Source organism: Passer domesticus, chromosome 27 (assembly GCF_036417665.1).
Source record: "Passer domesticus isolate bPasDom1 chromosome 27, bPasDom1.hap1, whole genome shotgun sequence".
Lineage (NCBI taxonomy): Eukaryota > Metazoa > Chordata > Aves > Passeriformes > Passeridae > Passer > Passer domesticus.
In genome coordinates this window covers 5273894-5295203 of record NC_087500.1, presented here as the reverse complement: position 1 = coordinate 5295203, position 21310 = coordinate 5273894, and the positions used below count along the sequence as shown (strand labels likewise).

The 21310-nt window shown below is 49.4% G+C and overlaps 1 protein-coding gene across 6 annotated transcripts in view; it reads left to right on the top strand.

Annotated features, from left to right (window-relative positions):
- The window catches only part of KANSL1 (KAT8 regulatory NSL complex subunit 1), a 79969-nt gene that overhangs the window by 7831 nt on the left and 50828 nt on the right, over positions 1 to 21310 (top strand). For all 6 annotated transcript variants that reach the window (XM_064399820.1, XM_064399822.1, XM_064399819.1 and 3 more), the window contains one exon: positions 8533 to 9901. In XM_064399820.1, coding sequence (XP_064255890.1) covers positions 8616 to 9901 — 1286 coding nt within the window. In that variant the 5' untranslated portion in view covers positions 8533 to 8615. The remainder of the gene's footprint in view (positions 1 to 8532; positions 9902 to 21310) is intronic.

Sequence of the window (21310 nt, the reverse complement as noted above, 5' to 3'; positions counted from 1 at the left end):
CCTGGCTTTGGCACGGAGATGGGGACGGTGTTTTTTGTTGTTTTTTTTTTCCCCTGTAGCCGCACTGCCAAGGTAGCACAGCTGTGTGGGGCTTAATGGATTGATATGCTGCAGGAGCAGTTAATTGTGGAACTTGGTTGTGGTACTGTTATAGCTGATTTGTAATGATTTAGCAATGAGGAATGACTTGTGTTCCCTCGTCAGAGGTGATAAAGCGGCAGATGACCAGGCAGATGTGGCTGTGGGTTTCTCTTATGCCTTTTTTCCCCTGTTTTGCCTTTTTTTTTTTTTTTTTAAAGCTGTATTTCAGTCCTATTTGCTCTCGGAGATCATCCGGTAACCGGAGAGCTGGTGAGAGTGTGACATCATGCAAGGCAGGGGTGAAAACTGAGCGGTTCTGTGACCAAAGTCACTTCCTTTTGCCCTGTTTGTAACTCGTGTTTTGGTGAAGGCCACTGCCATTATCTAATGAACGCCCAGAACAAAGACTGTCTCTGGAGTTCCAGCACTCCACCCTTCCCTGCTCAGGCTCCACTTGCTGCCTGTCCTCAGGAACCTCAAAAGGCTTTTCCAGGGAGGATGAGACTCAGTGGACAGCGAGGTAAAGATAAGGCCTGAGTATTCTTAGGCCCAGCCCAAGGGAAAGGGTGAAGCTTGGGGAGTGGGAGAAAGGGCAAGCAGCACATAATTTTATTTCTGGGCCTTCCCCCACCCCCTTCCATACAATTTTCCTCTTCTGGAAAATTGCCTTTTTCTGGCACCGTTTTTTGAGAGTAGGTCAGTGCTATCTCAGCCTGAACCCAAACAGCACCTGATTTTGCATTTTTCTGTTAGTTTTTTTACTGGACTGTGAGAGAAACAGGTGGGTCAACTCAGGCCTAAATGGGAATTTAATTCCTGGAAGGGTCTCAGGTGGATCACATAGTGATGAGACCAAATAATGAGTAAGTTCTGCACGCCTGCCTCTCTCTCCCCAATGTTTATCCTTCCATTAGAAAGAGCTCTGAGCACTGGGCAGTTGCAGTGGCAGGTGATCTGAGAAGCAGCGTTTCCGTTGCTGCATTTTATAAATACCATGTCCCTGCTCATGACTTCCAGGAATACAATGTCTATCTGGAATGAAAAGCAGCAAAGACTCGGTTTGAAAATCCTTCCCTGTAAACAGGAGTTTGGCTGCATGTTTGAGGATGCAGTTTTCTGTGACAAATCGTTGAAATTGGAATAAAAGCTTTCTGTTCTTTCTCAGCTGGGCCAGGAGTTGTCATACCCAAATCAGCAAGAGTCTGGGTGATGCAGAACTTGAGTAAACATAATTCCATTAAACCCTGCACACGTCGGCCCGAGTTCAGAGCTGTGGTTTTGGAAGAGGAGAGTTTGGATAAGGTCTCATTCAGGTTTTTTAAAGCAAGTTAGAAAACCAGTCTGGATTTCTCCTGCCACGAGGTGCAGCCACCAGGTGACTGCCAGAGTTAGGAGAGTGAGACAAATGGAGAAATGGGAGATGTTAATAGTTGGGAAGACTTAATTCTGGAGTTCTGACAGTGCAGTATCTGAATTTAGTGATGAAACTGTGCTGTTATCTGATAAAATGAGGGAGAAAGGTAACAAAATTGAATCTCAAGAAGGGAAAATGAGGGTAGCTGTCAGCCTGAACAGGCCTTGTCCTCATCTGTGCCTGAGTTAATCTCTTGCTGCAAAATCTTTTTTTTTTTCAGATTTGGTGGAAACAAAAGTTTAATTGAAATACATATTTCTGTATTGGGAGCTGCTTCAGGCCTCAGAGGCCTTAGCAGAAGGTGGACCTTAAAGATTTCTAATTTTCAGCTCTCAGACGTTAGGAAACATCTCTCTGAAATCTTTATAACTTCCTGCCAAGGGCTGCAGCGACAGAGGATGTGATGGGAAGGTTACTGCGAGGTTGCTTTGCACTCAGTGAGGAAGAGCCAGCCCAGCTCAGGCTGTAATTACGGCCCTGGAAAAGAACCTGTGATGTGAGAGTGAGCATCACCTTTGATTAAACGAGTGTCTCTGCTCTGGAGCTGTTGGCACCCGTGGTGGGCTGTGCTCTCCTCTGAATCCAGTCAGAATCAAGTCTGTAAGCTTGGCTGCCAGCTTGGGCAGGGGGCTGGTGGTTTGGGACACTTGGCTCTGCTCCTCTCTGGGCTGTTATTTCCTCTTGAGGACATGGCCACTTATCCCAAGGCACTCCAAAGGACTTTTTGTAGTGACAGCCAATGCCTGGTGCTAAAATACTGAGTATAAAATATTGACGTGGTGCCATTTTATGGGGCAGGGGGTTTTAAGAGTTTTGGAAACTTCTGAGCAAAGGTGGTGTGACTGTACCTAGTGAATGAAAATGTATCTTTAAAATTAAAAGGCAATTCTGTTTTTTGTTTAACTTGCTCCCTGAGTCCTGAGTTCAGTTTTTCATATTTCCTGGGCAACTTGCCCAGATTATGCGAAAGAAAAACAAAATCTTTCTGATACTGGATGGGGGAAACCTGGATTTCACAATTAAAGCTTTCTAAAATTTTATTTTATTTTCTCTCTGATAGGCTGTTGCTTTCTGCAGATGTGCCATTATTATTTTTGAACTATATTTCTTGTGATTTGACTCTGGATTGCAACTTTGTTCTGAAGAGTAGCTTAACAGCAATGGGTATTTTTATCTCCAGCCACTTAATTTTTCAGGTGAAGGCATTCTTGCTTTTAATTATTCACTTTTCCAGATTTTTTTTTGGCAGTGATGACAGTTAATCTTGCTTTGTGGCTTCTGTTTTTCTTTCTGACATCATATTGATGAAACCTCCTTTCCCTCAGATGATGCAATTGGTTTGGTTTATTTATATCCAATGAGAGTTCACAGGCGTAAGAGAGAATTATTATTGCAGAAGGAGATCTCAGAGTTGACCAGACCCTGCCACTCATGTGGACAAGGAAGTAGAAACAGCAGCTTTTAGTTTAATCTTGAGGGCTTTTCTTTGGAAACTAACAAAAGTGGAGCTCAGTAATATTTCTGGTATGTTCTTACTATTAAAATTCTTATTTTTCCCTGGGAGATCACGTGCAAGTCTGTAGTGTTAATAGCTGTGGAATGTACTCATGTGTGTGTTGTAAAAATCTGTGGTCATTGTGTGTGTTCTTAACCATTTTTAAATTGATATTTTTAAAAAAAGAGCCTGTTTCCCAAATGTGGGTCACTGCAAGCACACAGTCTGCACGTGATAACTGGCTTATCAATAAGGTGATCGTCCTGTACTTGCCTGTCACGTTTCCTTAATTAAAGCTTTGAGGGTTGCTTCTCATGTAAATCCCTTTCTAAATTGGTAAACACCTGTCTTACAACTACAAAATGTTGAGAGGTGATAACAAAAAGAGAATCTGTTATGCACAGTTGTAACTTTGGTAGGTGGACATTGTGGATGTGGAAAATATTGGTAGGGCTCAGGGAATTGCTGTGTGTTGTTACCTGCTGAGGTTAGCACAGATGATGTCTTCTACTTGCAAATGAAGTGTAGAGGGATTATATTTTACCAAGTTTGGGGTTTTTTTGTGTGCTTTGTTTTGTTTTTTTGACTGAAACATATTTGTAACCACACGGACTCGAGTTAGCTGCGCTGTTGATTTGTAGTGGGGGAGGAGAGGGGAAGTGGGAATTGGTATAATACTCACTTCCTTCAGGGTAACTTTGCTTCTGTTGCTTCTAACAGCACCTTCGTGTGCCTCAGGAAATGGGTGTTGGGAGGACAGAGCTTGGGCTGAGGGGGTTTTAGGGTGCAGCAGTGCAGGAATTTGGGATCATGTCAGGGAGTTAAACCATAATCCAGGAAGGTAAACGTGAGGTTGGTGTGTGTGGATGGGGGATACAGGTGATGGATCCCACGGTGGGATTGATGTCTGGGAGGAGAGCATGGACAGCCCTTCCAGAGGCAAACTGGAGTGAGTTCAGACAGGTGCCTCCTGTGTCCACTGCTCAGAGCTCCCCGTGTTCCTCGTGACCCTCACAAAGAATCCAGAGAGCCAAAACTTCCTGTGTTTGTTTTGGGCTTATTTTCTGGGGTACTGCACAAAATCACGTGCTTGGAAACCCAGTTCTCCTTTCAATGTCTGATTGTAAAATTGGGTTTTAGAAGCAGAGAGTGTTGAATAAGTCAGCAGGCCAGGGGATTGTTTTCAGGGGTGTCATGACCTGGTGCTGCTCCAGGTGTAGTGTGACTGGGTGTGTTCCTCCTGCCCCCCTGACCTCCCATGTCTGCCTCGGCCATGTCCTTCTCCTCCCTCTGCTCCCTCTTCCAGGAGTTGGAGTGTTGGGTGGCTGATGTGGAGTGTGGGTCAGGGGTGTTGGGTGGCTGATGTGGGGTGTGGGTCAGGGGTGTTGGGTGGTTGATGTGGAGTGTGGGTCAGGGGTGTTGGGTGGTTGATGTGGAGTGTGGGTCAGGGGTGTTGGGTGGCTGATGTGGAGTGTGGGTCAGGGGTGTTGGGTGGCTGATGTGGAGTGTGGGTCAGGGGTGTTGGGTGGCTGATGTGGAGTGTGGGTCAGGGGTGTTGGGTGGCTGATGTGGAGTGTGGGTCAGGGGTGTTGGGTGGCTGATGTGGAGTGTGGGTCAGGGGTGTTGGGTGGCTGATGTGGAGTGTGGGTCAGGGGTGTTGGGTGGCTGATGTGGAGTGTGGGTCAGGGGTGTTGGGTGGCTGATGTGGAGTGTGGGTCAGGGGTGTTGGGTGGCTGATGTGGAGTGTGGGTCAGGGGTGTTGGGTGGCTGATGTGGAGTGTGGGTCAGGGGTGTTGGGTGGCTGATGTGGAGTGTGGGTCAGGGGTGTTGGGTGGCTGATGTGGAGTGTGGGTCAGGGGTGTTGGGTGGCTGATGTGGAGTGTGGGTCAGGGGTGTTGGGTGGCTGACATGGGGCGTGGGTCAGGAATATTGGGTGGCTGATGTGGAGTGTGGGTCAGGGATGCTGGGTGGCTCAGGTGGAGTGTGGGTCAGGGGTGTTGGGTGGCTCAGGTGGAGTGTGGGTCAGGGGTGTTGGGTGGTTGATGTGGAGTGTGGGTCAGGGATGTTGGGTGGCTGATGTGGAGTGTGGGTCAGGGGTGTTGGGTGGCTGATGTGGAGTGTGGGTCAGGGATGTTGGGTGGCTGATGTGGAGTGTGGGTCAGGGGTGTTGGGTGGTTGATGTGGAGTGTGGGTCAGGGATGTTGGGTGGCTGATGTGGAGTGTGGGTCAGGGGTGTTGGGTTGCTGATGTGGAGTGTGGGTCAGGGGTGTTGGGTTGCTGATGTGGAGTGTGGGTCAGGGGTGCTGGGTGGCTGATGTGGAGTGTGGGTCAGGGGTGTTGGGTGGCTCAGGTGGAGTGTGGGTCAGGGGTGTTGGGTGGCTGACATGGGGCGTGGGTCAGGAATATTGGGTGGCTGATGTTGGTATGGGTCAGGAAGCCCCCTGAGGAGCCCTGGAGGCTCTGCTGCCTCCGTGGCCTCCCCTGCACTCCTGGGGACCGAGGGAAGGTGGGCGAGTTACGGTTACCCTGGTTTTACCTGCTTGCTGCAGCCTTTCATCTCGGCTCTGTTAATTACTGCTAAGTGCTCTGGCAGTGCTCTAGTTCTGCAGGGAAAATGAAGAACGTTCATTCACTCTTAGCTGAAGCCACGCCGTAAACACCACGCTGGCCTTCCAGAGGCAGCTCCTCTTGGGCCTTGCCAAGCCAGGTCCAGCACAGGGCTCGTGCCACGGCTGCTGAAGCTGGGCTGGGTTGAGCTCTGGTGGTGGAGCTGGAGCAGTGTCCAGGCACTCTGGCACTTCTCTAGCAGCAGGGCTTGTGCCAGAGCAGAAGCCTCTTGGTCCCACCTTGAGTGCTGGGAATTAAAGACCTTCAGCAGGAAAACAGTGAAATGGGGGACCTGTGGTGCTCACATGGATCTGCTGATACTGATGGGTGACAGCAGGTTTGGTAGAACTTGCCAGCACAGTTTGGGTCCCAGGAGCAGGGAACAGATTGGGGATGATTCTTGGAATTATTGTGAGACTTAGCAGAGTGTTCTGAAAGTTCCTCAGAGTGTGTGAATGACCTTCCCTTCCCATTCTGTGACCTTTTCTTTATTATCCTTCCTCAGATATCTTAACACCTTCTCCCCTCCAATTCTCTGTTAGGAAGAAATTCCTGATAAGTGTAATACAGCTTTAATAACAACACTATAAACAGAGGGAGGGAACAGGAACATGCTTACAAATGTTCCTTAATGTTTTTTCCAGGGGTTGCTCATAAAAGTTGAGATCTAATTCACTGTTAGAGAAGCCAGTGCTGTCCAGCACACAGAGAGTTTATAAGGACTTTAATAAAATACAAAAAATAGCCCCAATAATTTTTGGAGGTCATCTTTAAGCTGCTAGAACAAAGCCTTATTCTTAGGGGAGGCTTTCCAGGCTTCCAAAGTATTCTAAATGCTGTCCACTCAAAGAAAAGTGGAGCCAAGGAGGTTTGCAGTGGCTTAGCAGGAGGATTTGCTGTTTTCAAGTGGGTTTGCTAACCCGGAGGAAAAAGCAGTGTCAAAGTTTTGCTTCCGTTTCCCACTTCTGTTAATTTGAGTTGATGACCTACAAATTAACTCCCTTCAGCCTGCATCTCCTGCAGGCTCCTGCCTGCCTGCAGTCAGTGCAGCTATGTTCATGAAGGGTCATTTAGCACCAAGGGGAGGGGGTTCTGCTCTTTTTGCAGTTTCCAAAGCCACTGTGGATGTCTCGTGGTGACTGTGGTGGAGAGCCCAGAGCCAGAGTTCCCTCTGGAAGGGAAACCCACATGTTTCTGCAGAACTGGGAACCTGTCAGGGGCACTCATTCCCAGCGTGTGTGTCTCTAGTGAAGGTCTTGGAAGGAGGCTGGAGTGGAGGAAGTCTTTATTCTGACAGTCTTCCTCCCTCCTCTCCCAAGGGTGTCTTAGTTACAAGTGGAAAGTTCCCTGCAAGTTCCTTTTTTTTCTTTCTTCCCTGAATAGGCATGTTCAGTTTTTATTTATGGACCCAAATGGTGACTAAAAGCCATTTTCAGTGAGTGTGGCCTAAACTTTTAGACATGCAGATCCTTTTTTAGTAAGGATAAAGTGTAGTCAGTTACGGAATACTGAAAGTTCTGTGAGCTGGGGACTTGGGAAGCCTGAGCCCTCCTCCAGCATCTTGATATTTCTGCTGCAACAGCTTTTTTTAAGTGGGTTCCTTTGAGTGTATTCTTCCTCCTTTGTCTCCTCCTTCTGTGTCACCTAACTCATCTCTGAGTTTTCACAAAAATTCAGGTTCTAGTATTTTGATTTTCAGCCTTGATGCTTTCTGGTCCCTGTTATGGAGAAGCACCTGAGTCTCATGTTGGGAGCAATGGGATGAGCCCAGGAACAAAACTGGCTGTGAAATTTTCCTTTTAAACATATTGAAACTTCAGATAATCCTTGCTTTTCCTGTAAAGTAGTGCATTAATATGGTCATTGGGGTGTGTTAATGAACAGCTACAACAAGCTTATGCAAATTTATGTGAAATTAGAGGATTGGCATATCAGGCAAGAGATCAGGGCAACTTTTTATTATTAAGTTGATGTGAAATATCTTATGAAGATGCTAAATAACTTGAGCAGTAAAAGGAAAATCAAGTAACTGTTTCACTGGCAGCACAGCCAGTTCTGTGGGTTATTTGAATGCCATTTTAAAAGGCATTTTAAAACACTGACAGTTTTAGTGGAAAGGAAAGTGGGTGAATGACCAGAGACTTGTAGGTGGGTGGGAAGAGGCTGCAGTGTAGAGAAACGAAGAGTCTTTAGTTACTTCTTTTTATTTGTTTGCTCTAGTTGAATTAAACCCAGGCTTACTCTGACAGTCACTGTAGAACTCTGTGCGTGTGTGGGTTAATCTTTATCCATGCTCTTGACAGAGAAATGGCAATTGCTAACACTGGAAATCACCTGGCTCATTTGGAAATGTCCTTCTGGGAAAGTAAGGTTTCATATACACCAGGGAAGTGACTTTCTTGAAATCCAGGTTTCAGGGAAAGCGGAGGGGTTTCTTCAGCCACTGGGAGTTTAAGCATATGGAGATTTGTTCCCCTAAAGCCCTGTCTGTGTTACATGTTATAGTCAAATCTGTCATTTTTAAGACCCCTGAGCTGGCAGTAGGAGCACTGAAAACTATTTCATAGGTGTAGCTCAGGGATTTTAATGATGAAGTTGGTGAGCTGCTGGCATTGAAGAATAGGAGCATCCAGGGCTGGAGCTCTCATGGAGGCCTGGAAGGGTTCTGGTGTGCTCCTGGATAGACTGAAAGATGGGAGTAGCAGTTACAGGCACTAACTGGGAGATCCTGGGGTTCTGGAGGGTTGTGTGCTCCTGTTTCTGCTCCCTGTGCTGCTCTGCTGAGCAGCTGGGGCTCCCGGGGGCAGGAGGCCGCGCTCAGCCCGGCGAAGCGCAAGCGTCGCATCCACATCTCGCCGCCGTTTTGTTTTCAAAGCGTTTGATTTATTTCCTCCCCGTGCAGCGCCTGACCGTGTGTTTTGCCTTCCCCGTGCAGGCTGCCCTCGGGAGCGGCAGTGGGAGGCAGTGGAGCTGGCCTCGGCAGCGGGAGAGGCTGGACTTCCCGTGTCTCTGTGCTGAATGGCTGCGATGGCGCCCGCTCTCACTGACGCAGCAGCCGAAGCTCACCACATCCGATTCAAGCTGGCTCCCCCGTCCTCCACCTTGTCGCCTGGCAGTGCCGAGAGCAACGGCAACGCCAACAACATCCTCCTGGCTGCCAACGGCACCAAAAGGAAAGCCATTGCTCCGGAGGATCCCAGTCTAGATTTCCGAAACAACCCCACGAAGGAAGAGCTGGGCAAGCTGCAGCCGCTAGTGGCCTCTTATCTCTGCTCGGATGTAACATCTGTCTCTTCAAAAGAGCCTCTGAAGCTGCAAGGAGTCTTCAACAAGCAGACAGTCCTTAAATCTCACTCTCTCTTATCTCAGTCCTTTTTGAAAACAAGTGATCTGTTGGGGAGGCAACCGGTGTTGGAATTCACTTTGGAGAATCTAAAAACAATGAGTACTAATAGCCAGCCACCTCTCCCACAAGCGCCTGTGAATGGCTTGGCCAAGAAATTGGCCAAAAGTACCAATTCAGACCATGAAAACTCTAGTTCTCTGAATGGTGGGAAGTGTGCTTCTCCTTCTGCTGCCCTCCAGACTGTTGACTATAACACAGGAGGTTCTGAATTGGGGGACTTGAAGACCGGGTTGACCAATTGCACTCTTCCACATAGAAGCCTTGATGCAGAGCACGCAACTCCCTTTAGCAATAATAGCACTGCAAATAAATCCTCCCTGAACTCCGCAGAGCAGCAGTGGGTGCTCGAGGGCGGCAGCGGGGACGCGCGTGTGCCCGGCGTCGGGAGCGGCAAGCTGGAGGAGCAGAAACCTCCCGTGCTGGCTGGTCACCACAGCGCTCTGGACTCCGAGATGAGGACGAGGGCCCTGCTGAGGCGTCAGGCAGACATCGAGAGCCGAGCCCGGCGCCTGCAGAAGCGCTTGCAGGTGGTGCAGGCCAAGCAGGTGGAGAGACACATCCAGCAGCAGTTGGGCGGCTTCTTGGAGAAAACGCTCAGCAAGCTTCCAGCCTTGGACCCCCTGAGGCATCGGAGCCAGCTGATGCTGACCAGAAAAGCAGAAGCAGCCTTGAGGAAAGCTGCGAGCGAGACAGTTACTTCGGAAGGCCTGAGCAACTTCCTGAAGAGTGATTCAATATCAGAGGAACTGGAGAGATTCACGGCCAGTGGCATGGCCAACTTGAGATGCAGCGAGCAGGCCTTTGACTCGGATGTCACTGACAGCAGCTCGGGGGGAGAGTCGGACGTTGAAGAAGAGGAACTGACCAAAGCAGACCCAGAACAACCCCACGTACCACTGTGAGTAGCACTCACTTGTTTCCTTTTGCTGGTGAGGTGGAAGGTGGCAGATAGAAATACGGTTTTTGTAGGAAAACACTAAATTTTGGATGGTCTTAGGTCAAAGAATTGTTAAAACTAGTGTGGTGTAGTTTGCAGCACATACAGCACTGAAGATAAAATTCCTTATGTGTACTGGAAATAGTCTTTGGTGTTTTTGGAGCAGCAAGTCATGGAAATAGTGGCTGGCTGGAGTATTGTGAGCTGCAGATGCAAACCTGGAATGCCATTAGCAGTTCTCTCCAAGATGCTTTGGTTCGGTCTCCTGAAAGGAAACGCTTGTTGCTTTACAATGGGAATATTTGTTGTAAACCTGTTGTGTAAAGTAAGGCCAGTCTGAATCTGTGTAGCTGAGAGCATATTTATGACTGGGGAATTATTTTATTTGTTAAATGGACTGCCTGGAAAAAAGTACTCGGAAAGGATTTGGTTCAAGTGCCAGCGGAAGTGTGAAAACGAGTGTGTTCTCTTCTTGAATCTGGGAAATTACTGCTGGGAATTTTCTTCTTGTCTGGGAGTTGCATTAAATGATGACAACAGCTCCATAATTATGTTGTTAACTGGATGCTGTTTGCATAAGTATTAGGTGTCAGTGTGTGTGTGGAGGAGGAAGATCCTTCTCAAGGCAAAAGGTCTTGAGACAGGTCAGCGAAGAAGGGAAATTTTTGTTCCAAACCCAGAATTTTCCATGGGAGTGCATACTACAGTATTTTGCAAAAATCTCCTAAAAGGCCATCTTCTGTGTCTAGTCTGTGTGAAATCTTGCTTGCAGCAGTAGATGGTCTCTTCCACCCTGATGGACGTGTTGAACCTCAGTCTGTGAAGTGTCATTGTGGTCAACAAAAAGGTCCCTGCATGGGCACAGGGATCCTGGCTGGAATGCCAATGGCTTTCACATCCAGGCTGGAAATAGTAACCAGGACTTCTGAGTTCCTGCACTGTCCTGGAGTTGTTCAGATCTCTCTGGAGAAATCACTGAATGGATTTGGATACCTGTTGTCCAGACTGTGTTAGTGACTGGTCGAGGGCTGTGTGGCACAGATTTTACTGAGCTGGGTGGATGTGAACAGTGGGCACTTGGTAACTTCAGCATCCTCGGAGAACATGCTCACGTGGATGAGTGCCAATAACCAGATGTTGCAGCTTTTGAATATCAGATTCCAGCTAAATGTCACATTATGTTTTGGGATGATGGCGCAGGATGAATTTATGCATGTGAAGTTGTAAATGTGGCTTGAGATTGGGTTTCTCCCAGTGCAAAGCTGGTAGCTAGCTGATCATGTGATCTCTCCTGGGTGGACATCAAGGGGTTCTTGTGCTCTTAGAAACAAGAGTTCAGTAACTTTATTCCTGTTTTATAACATCCACAAACTTACTGTTGGGATTAGTAATAGAATTGTATTTCTAAGTCTTGTAGTAATTATTGGAGGAGACATTTGATTAAAAATTTGTCCAAAATAATACTAAATTTCCCATATTGGGGGTTTCATGGCTTCACGTGTTGTCTAGCAAAGTGAAATTTCTTTGCCACTCCTCTTAATCCCAAGAGGAAGTGCAGCATTCAGAGACACGGCGCGTGAAATTCTTTGCTGACTTTTCCGCCCTTTGCGTTAGTCATGCCTTCGCGTTCTGAGTGCTCTTAAAAAGCCAAAAATTCAAAAGCTAATAAAAAGGCTGATCCCTCTATTGTCTCTGGGTGTGTATGCACACTGGCATCTAGGCCAGGCCCACCAAAGCCCGTGTAAAGTTGGTGCCTGTGGGTATTCAGTAATGAGCCACCCGGGCACTGCCCGTCCTGTTGGATGGCTGCTGTGACATCGGCCCAGCTCTGGCACTGCCGAGGCTCAGTGCTTGTTGGTGCTTGTTGGTGGAACTCCTCAAGTCAGCCTTAAGAGCTGGTACAAGCTTTGGAGCACATCTAAACACCATTCTTCTCCAGCAGGGCTAGGAGGCAGGAAGGGAAGAGTGAGTTTTCCACTGGGAAGCTGCCCTGGGCCAGCTGATGGTACAGAGCCATTGTTGTACCTTAGTGTGAGTGCAGAAGCTGCTCAAGGAGGGCTGGATTTTTTTTGTCTTTCTGAATTTCTTTAGAAGGAAGACATGAACCCTGATTATTTTAATTTTGATAGTGAGGTGGAATATCTCAGTGTGGAATGGAGACATTCCAAACCCACCTGGATGTGTTCTGTGTAACCTGCTTTAGGAGACCCAGCCTTGGGTGATCTCCAGAGATCCCTTCCAACCCCAGCAGTTCTGTGATTCTGTACACTTCTCATTGCTTGGTCACTGTCCCTTGGTTCTGCAATGCTTCTGGATGCCCCTGCCTTCCCCCCCAAAAATCTGCTGTTTGCTTCTAGACCCTTAGTGAGAATTGTGCCACCAACAGTGCCTCAGAGCCTGCTGGCCATGTCACTGACCACTTCAGAGATTTAAGTAGGAGCGCCCAAAAGAGACAAAGACATGTTGACATCATGCTTAGATAAGAGCTGACCTTTGAGTTTTTCTGGTGTGGTGGCATTCCAGAACCAGTATCTGGTCAAGGACAGGCTTTGAAGCATTTGTGCTGTTCTGACCTGCCTGATCTCAGCTACAGAGCACTGTCTCCCTCAGGAATTCTTCATTCCAGTAGTGTTAGGGATGTATCAGAACTTGGTAGCTCCTTTTAAAGCACTCCCAGACCTGCTGCCCAGGAAGGTGCTGTCATTCAGGTGCATAACCAGGCCATCATGTAATGCATAAACAAAGCAGGGAGGGATTTGTTACACCTTTGGGAAGCCCTGCCAGCCATGGGCTTGGTTTAACGAGGTGCTCCTGGTTCTCAGGCTGCCGATGGGGAAGGCAGGTGTGTGCAGGCAGGGCTGGGTTGTGCCGAGTCCTTTGCTTTGTGTGCATCCAGGACCACCGTGCTGGATTGTGTCTGCTGCCAGGTTAGCAGGGCACAGGTCTGCTCACAGCTGAGATTCCCTGTGTGAGAGTGAGGATCACAGCTGAGATTCCCAGTGCAGAGTGAGGATCAGGAGAGAGCAGCTTTGTCTTTGCTAGGAGTGAGGAAGGCAGGTGGAGTTTCCCCTGTGGAGATCCAACCTTCCTTGGCTGGGTGTGACTGGAGGCAGCAGCACCTGAGAAACCTGCATGACTGTGAAAGGGCCCAGGTGCCCTTTGGGAGGGTGGGCAGGCCCTGGCACAGGTGCCCACAGCAGCTGTGGCTGCCCTGGATCCCTGGCAGTGCCCAAGGCCAGGCTGGACAGGGTTTGGAACACCTGGGACAGTGGGAGGTGTCCCCTGCCATGGCAGGGGTGGCACTGGATGAGCTTTGAGGTCCCTTCCAAGCCAAACCATTCCATGGTTTTATGTTGCTGTCAGCATGCTGGGATCATGAACTGCTTGTGAAACATGGTTCAGAGAAGGGCATGGAGTTCTTCCCAGTGCTGCTGGCTGAAATCTGGTTTGTGTGGCTGAGTGGTGGTTTAGAAGGTCACCAAAGTCCTGTTGTTTCTGTGTCCCTGTGCTAATACATTTAAATAGGAAATATTTTGTTTGGCTTGTGCACTTTTATAGTAGTTGCTCTTCTCAGAATGGTGGTTTCTTTGGTTGTGTTGGATTTGCCTGCAGACAAGTTTAATCAGAATTTGTCAATTATTTTTGGCTGGTTGGTGACCTGTGCTGTGCAGTGATGTAGACATGAGCTGTTGAGTGGTAGGTGATTTAGTCTCTTTAATCCTCAACTTCAGTCTGTGCTATGGAAAAATTTTCCGAAAAGGTAATGAAACCAAATATTTAACTGGGACTTATCTTTTAGCTCGGGTTTTCTTATCTGGAAAGTCACTGTTTGGTTGGCAGTTGCATTGAGCTGCTGAGAGGGAACTGGAGTTCCTAGTGACCAACTTCTCACACCACTGCCTTCCCACAGAACCTTTCCAAGGATCAGACAGTCCCTACAGTACTCACTTGTGGTTGTTATGATGCCTATGGCCACCATGCCTGAGCACACTTTAATTATTCCCATTTACTGAAGGGAAATCCCAGCACCTTCTGCACTTTGGTGTTGCAGTGAATCATTTCACAGGCTGTGTGTTGTCTCCTCCCTGCACTGCGTCACATTGTGCTGCTGGGATTTCAGGGTTGCTGGGCTCGGAGTAGTAATTAAGATTTCTTTTCCCAGCACTGATTTCCAAGTCCTGTGTTGGAGATGAATGCATGGGACACTTGGGTTGGGGGTTGTTTGAGGAGTGGCCAGAGTTGGTGCATCAGCTGACTGAGAAATGGGATTTAGAGATTCTGATTTTTTCCCCTTGATTATGTTTTTCAAGCAAGAACACGATAATGAAGCCTGTATCTCCAGGCCTATTAAATAATATTTCTCAAATCCATGACTTCATGGAACTATGGCTCAGATCACAGATCCCACATGTAATTCAGAAATCAAATCCCACTCCATGGGGACTAAGGAAACTTTTCCTGCTGATCACAAACATATTTCACTAAATGATTTATGCAGAGCAATCGTAAAAGTTTGTCTCTTTATCAGTTTTTCAGTCACCTGCTTGACACTTTAGGTGCTGTTTTTTGTTGAATTTTAGCTGTGCTTGTAGGTACTGATGACAGCAAAGTGCTTAACTGTATTTTTTAGCTGTTTATGAGAACTTGCTTATGTGTTGTCTGAGTTGTTAGTCTCAGCAGCAATGTGTTGGTCAGGAGAGAAGTCCTGCAAGCTCTTTCAGAAAGAGAGAGCAAATCCTGAAGTGTTTTTGCTTAGCCTTTGAAAGCAGAACAATAGAGTGGCTGATTGTTCAAAAATGCTTAATCAGGTATCTGAAATAAGTAGGACACTCCAAGTCCCTCTTGCTTTTAAGGAAAGAGGGCAAACAAGACTAGTCAGTTATTTCTCAAAGAGATGCTGGTTCTAGTACACTTTTTATAGATATTATGGGTGTCTAATAAGTTGTTTCTGACTTTTATTGGAGCCTTGATCCTCATGCAGACCTCAGTGGAGAATGGCAGGGAGGTTTGGTGTGGGTTGGTGGCCATCCACAGACCTCAGATAAGGCAGCGTGGTTGTCTTTCATCTGAAGGGAATTTGGTGCTTTGGTTTAAATTTCATCTAGGCTGAAAGCCCCTTCCACCCCAGAGGAGCCACCACCAGGTTCACATCTGGGATTCTGTGAGCCAGCACTCAGAGCTGGGTCACACGTGCAAGGAATAACATTTGGATCAGTGCTGTGTTGAGGAAAACATTTGAATTTCGTGTGTGTGTGGTGTTGAATGCAGACAGAGCATCTTTCTGGCAGATGCCTTCAGTGCCCCTGCAGTGTTGTGGGTTGTTCTGTTCAGAGGCAGGTCTTCTCTCCCAGTTTGTCAGGCTGGGCTGGCCTGGTGTGTGGAAGATAATGCAGAGCCCTGGGAATGATTTGGTGTCTGGAACTGCCAATAAACTGCTCTTTGTCTCTGCAGCCCTTACCCAGAGTAAGAACAGGCTCTAGTTCAGATTTTCTAGGAGTTGTGGGTGACACTGCGAATAGGGTTAAATAAATATTTACTTTACTTTTCATTGGAAAAAGCCTGTCACAACATCTGAAGCAGCAGAAAAATATTTTAGAAGTTTGTGAATGTGAACTGGTGTTAAAAACCCAGTGTGGTACTTCCCTGCTTTGCTGCAGTCTCCTCTGAAGTTGAAGTCAGTGTTTAAGCAAGGGAAAGGGGCCCTGTTTAGAGTTAATCTCTAATATTGAAGTCTAATACACCTCTGGGGGGGTTGGGGAGAGACTTTTACACGGTGTTACAGCAGCATCTGCAAGCTGACCCAGCTCAGAGCTGCATTTTTATTCTTGCTGGTACTGACAGAAGGCAACAAATGACTGTATAGCTGAGATTACAAGTGGAGCAAGGGTGAGTGTGGAATTCCTTGAGGAAGAGATTGTAAAGGTGTTCCCAGGGGTCTTCCTGAGAGATTTGGGGTTTCATTCTGCAGTGACATGGGCTTCCCCCCCTCTTCTGTTCTCTCCTCCTGCAGATCCGTTCTGGTTGCACTCGCTCAGCAGTGCTAGACTTCCAGCTGGGGGGAAAAATGTTTTTCTTGCTAAACTGGCACTACCCCAAGAGATTTTTCCACGGAGTGTGTTTTGGGCACACCCTGGATGTGGGGCGTTCTGCAAGTGTCTCGTTTCAAAGGCTTGGAGAGCTCGGTGTCTCTGCTGGGCTGTCCTCAGATAAAACGCTTTAGGTAGGAGAGAATTCAAAAAATTGGCTTAGGTTTTATTTGCTGGATTTTGGAATGAAAGGAAGGGCTTAAAAATATAAATAGGTGAGGGCCTGTGTATTGACTAGGAATTCAGATGGGAAGTGGGAAGAGAAGCTTGAATTGCTTTTGGGTTTGCTGCAGTTGCCCTTCTCATCTCTGGAGCCAACTGGGATTGATTCAAGTCTCCAGTGCGTTTGGAGTTGTCTCTGGTTGTGACTCTCTGCATTTGAAAGATTTGCTTTCACTTGAAGTACTGGAATGGTTTGCTTAAGTAAGATCCAGCTCCTTCTTTTCTTTACCTTTTTTTCTTTTTTTTTTTTTTTTTTCTGTCCTATTTCTTTTCACCCCCCTCTGACCTTCCCTGGGATAAGGTTACTTTCTGGAATGCCTGCTCCAGGTTTGACCTCAGCACTGAACAAGCTATTTATGGGAAGGGTACCTGGCACAGGCATGCCGAGTTAAGGATTTGCTAAGGATGCCTGGGATTTTCCTGTAAAATGTGCTGTTTCATTGCATTGCATCAGCAGTGAGGGGCACGACGCTCTGGTGGAGGAGAACATTTAAAAGGGCACAGTCAGAGTCTTGTGCTGTTGAGTCTTCCTGTTCACTGCTTTTGTTACAGGCTCAGAAATTCTGCAGCAGATTGGTCACGTGGAGGGTGTTTTCCTTTTTCCTGCCTCTCCCCAAACCAGCCCCAGCCCTGTGCCAGAGCGTGCTGGGCAGGGAGGGCACCCCAGGAAGGGTCACTCTGAGCAGGGAGGGCACCCCAGCAAGGGTCACTCTGAGCAGGGAGGGCATCTCTGGGCAGGGAGGGCATCTCTGGGCTGGGAGAGTCACCCCAGGCAGGGAGGGCACCCCAGGAAGGGTCACTCTGAGCAGGGAGGGCAGCTCTGGGCTGGGAGGGCATCTCTGGGCTGGGAGGGCATCTCTGGGCTGGGAGGGCATCTCTGGGCAGGGAGGGCACCCCAGCAAGGGTCACCCTGGGCAGGGAGGGCAGCTCTGGGCTGGGAGGGCAGCTCTGGGCAAGGATGGTCACCCTGGGCAGGGAGGGGATCCCAGGAAGGGTCACCCTGGGCAGGGAGGGCAGCTCTGGGCTGGGAGGGCAGCTCTGGGCAGGGAGGGCATCTCTGGGCAAGGATGGTCACCCTGGGCAGGGAGGGCATCCCAGGAAGGGTCACCCTGGGCAGGGAGGGCACCTCTGGGCAGGGAGGGCAGCCCAGCAAGGGAGGGTCACCCTGGGCAGGGAGGGCACCCCAGGAAGGGTCACCCTGGGCAGGGAGGACAGCTCTGGGCTGGGAGAGTCACCCCAGGCAGGGAAGGCGGCTCTGGGCAGGGATGGTCACCCTGGGCAGGGAGGACAGCTCTGGGCAGGGATGGTCACCCTGGGCAGGGAGGGCAGCTCTGGGCAGGGATGGTCACCCTGGGCAGGGAGGACAGCTCTGGGCAGGGATGGTCACCCTGGGCAGGGAGGGCAGCTCTGGGCAGGGATGGTCACCCTGGGCAGGGAGGGCAGCTCTGGGCAGGGAGGGCAGCCCAGCAAGGGAGGGTCACCCTGGGCAGGGAGGGCACCCCAGGAAGTGTCACCCTGGGCAGGGAGGGCAGCTCTGGGCAGGGATGGTCACCCTGGGCAGGGAGGACAGCTCTGGGCAGGGATGGTCACCCTGGGCAGGGAGGGCAGCCCAGGAAGGGATGGTCACCCTGGGCAGGGAGGGCAGCCCAGGAAGGGATGGTCACCCTGGGCAGAGAGGGCATCCCAGGAAGGGATGGTCACCCTGGGCAGGGAGGGCAGCCCAGGGTGTGTTTGGGGCTGCCGGGAGCTGTCAGGTCAGCGAGGTGAGCTCCTGGCAGATGGCTGTTCTGTCCCCGATGCTCATGTGCAAGCACGGTGTCTGTCTCAGCTGCAAAACGAGATGTTCCCTGCGATAGTGGTGGCACAGCTCGGCTGGCACATCCCGTGACGCGCCTGCTTCTGAGGCACTTCAATTCCTGCTGCCTTATGAATGAGCACAGGGTGCTCTCCACAACTCCCTGATTCTCAAAGAGCCTCTGTTTTAAAGAGGTACAGCTCCTGTCTGTGCATCCTGCCTCTGTAAAATGCACTCACAGAATGCTTTAGGTGGGAAAGCACCATCCAGTGCCACCCCTGCCATGGCAGGGACACTGTCCCAGGCTGCTCCAAACCCCAGTGTCCAGCCTGGCCTTGGGCACTGCCAGGGATCCAGGGGCAGCCAAAGGTGCCCTGCTCAGAATGAAATTCCAGAATTTTGAATGTAATTTTACTGCCTCAGAAGTGCCTCCTTACAGGGTGGATTTGTGAAAAGTGACTTCGTTTGGCTGCTGGCTTAATGAAATATTCAGTAATTTAAAGCAATGCCCAAAAAAAACCCAAACCAATCCCCCCCACACTGTAATAGTGACTTTTTTTATATTAGGCTTGAAACATTTGATCATCAAATTACCCAAAGAGGGAACTAAGGATGATCAGGGTTCTCCTCATGCAGCAGAGCTTTAGGCTTTTGTATTTTGTGACATTTTTGCAGTTTCCATAGTAACACATAACGATGTTGTAAGAAATGTTGCAAGAATTTTTATTTGTGTAAGGGAGGACTTTCAAATATTAATGGAAAGCAGTGTGAATTGGAGGGAAATGTGTGTGATGGGAGGCAGAGGGAAGGGTTTGATGTAGTGCCTGGAGTGAGCAGCCATCCGTAGATTGAACTGGTCTTGGCCAGCAAACAGGAAAATAAGAGAGTTTCAGTCATCTGGGGAATGTTTGCCACAAAATCTTTCTTCTCTGGTGCTGTAGGTGAGGCTTGAGAATATCTGCTCTTGCTCGTTCTCCTGGTCCAGGTAAAGAACATTTTATCTCCAAAGTGCTTCTCATCCCAGCCTGTGTGCAGCTGGAGCTTCATCTCCTTCCATGATGTTAAAGATTTGGAGCTGTTACCCACTGGCATTCGTGGGGGGCTCTAGGCTTAGCTGAGATAAAATTGGATGTCTTCATTTAGAAGCCTTTGAGGCAGCTCATAGGCTCAGTCTGCATTTCCTGAATTCCCTGGTGGCTCCCCTTTAATACCCAGTGCTGAGCTTTGCCTGTTTCAGGGCTGGTGATGTTGCATTAGCAAATGCATTCCACTCCTGAGAGGGAACCAGAGAGGTTTTTTGGTAGGTGCCATAGACAGAAATTGAAAAAAAAAAAAGGATTCTTGAAGACAAAAAGGTTTAGTGAGGGATATTTGTATGCACATATGAAATAAGAGTTGTGAGTTGCAGCTGTGCTGCCAGGCCTGCATTTCCACCCAGCTGTGTGGCTTGAGGCAGTGCAGGGCAGTGAAAGTTCCCTGCCCTCTGGATGGAGCTCGTGGGAGGCCAGAGCCCAGCACAGGACCTGAGCAGCACCGGGGCAGGAGCTGTGCCTGCTGAGAGCTGCCAGCTGTGCCTGCTGTGCCCTCCTGCAGCCTGGGCAGGAGGAGAGAGCAGGGCACTCCTGTGGGCACAGAGCAGGGGTCTGTGTGAGCAGAGCTCACCTGAGTGCACAGAGCAGGGATCTGTGTGAGCAGAGCTCACCTGAGTGCACAGAGCAGGGATCTGTGTGAGCAGAGCTCACCTGAGTGCACAGAGCAGGGATCTGTGTGAGCAGAGCTCACCTGAGTGCACAGAGCAGGGATCTGTGTGAGCAGAGCAGGGATCTGTATGAGCAGAGCTCACCTGTCTGAGCAGAGCAGGGATCTGTGTGAGCAGAGCTCACCTGTCTGAGCAGAGCAGGGGTCTGTGTGAGCAGAGCTCACCTGAGTGCACAGAGCAGGGATCTGTGTGAGCAGAGCACTCCTGAGTGCACAGAGCAGGGATCTGTGTGAGCAGAGCTCACCTGAGTGCACAGAGCAGGGGTCTGTGTGAGCAGAGCTCACCTGAGTGCACAGAGCAGGGATCTGTGTGAGCAGAGCACTCCTGAGTGCACAGAGCAGGGATCTGTGTGAGCAGAGCTCACCTGAGTGCACAGAGCAGGGATCTGAGTAGAGCTCACCTGAGTGCACAGAGCAGGGATCTGTGTGAGCAGAGCTCACCTGAGTGCACAGAGCAGGGGTCTGTGTGAGCAGAGCTCACCTGAGTGCACAGAGCAGGGATCTGTGTGAGCAGAGCTCACCTGAGTGCACAGAGCAGGGATCTGTGTGAGCAGAGCTCACCTGAGTGCACAGAGCAGGGATCTGAGTGAGCAGAGCTCACCTGAGTGCACAGAGCAGGGATCTGTGTGAGCAGAGCTCACCTGAGTGCACAGAGCAGGGATCTGAGTAGAGCTCACCTGAGTGCACAGAGCAGGGATCTGTGTGAGCAGAGCTCACCTGAGTGCACAGAGCAGGGATCTGTGTGAGCAGAGCTCACCTGAGTGCACAGAGCAGGGATCTGTGTGAGCAGAGCTCACCTGAGTGCACAGAGCAGGGATCTGTGTGAGCAGAGCTCACCTGAGTGCACAGAGCAGGGATCTGTGTGAGCAGAGCTCACCTGAGTGCACAGAGCAGGGATCTGTGTGAGCAGAGCTCAGCTGAGTGCACAGAGCAGGGATCTGTGTGAGCAGAGCTCACCTGAGTGCACAGAGCAGGGATCTGTGTGAGCAGAGCTCACCTGAGTGCACAGAGCAGGGATCTGTGTGAGCAGAGCTCACCTGAGTGCACAGAGCAGGGATCTGTGTGAGCAGAGCTCACCTGAGTGCACAGAGCAGGGGTCTGAGCAGAGCTCACCTGAGTGCACAGAGCAGGGATGTCTCTGAGCACAGGGACACCTGGGCAGGGCACAATTTCAGTTTTCCTGGCTCTGCTCTGACAAACCTGAGCTGCTGTGCTCCCAGCTGCTGCTCCCTGTGCTTTGATGGGAGGAGGTGGTGGCTCTTCCTGTTCTTAGTGACTTTTTTCTCCACTGGAGTCCCACATCCCAGTGGCCAGGGGGAGAATATTTCTGTTCAGCAGCCGTTGCTATTCCTAGGCTGGGACAGTTGCATGAATAAAAATCGCAGCAGCTAAATCTGCCTATTTTTGTGTGAATTGGAGCCCTTCTCCATGTGACTTCTGCTATTCCCGTGCTGGCTATTTCAAAAAAATGAGACAATCAGCCTTCTGTAGATCTGCATTTTGAATGCA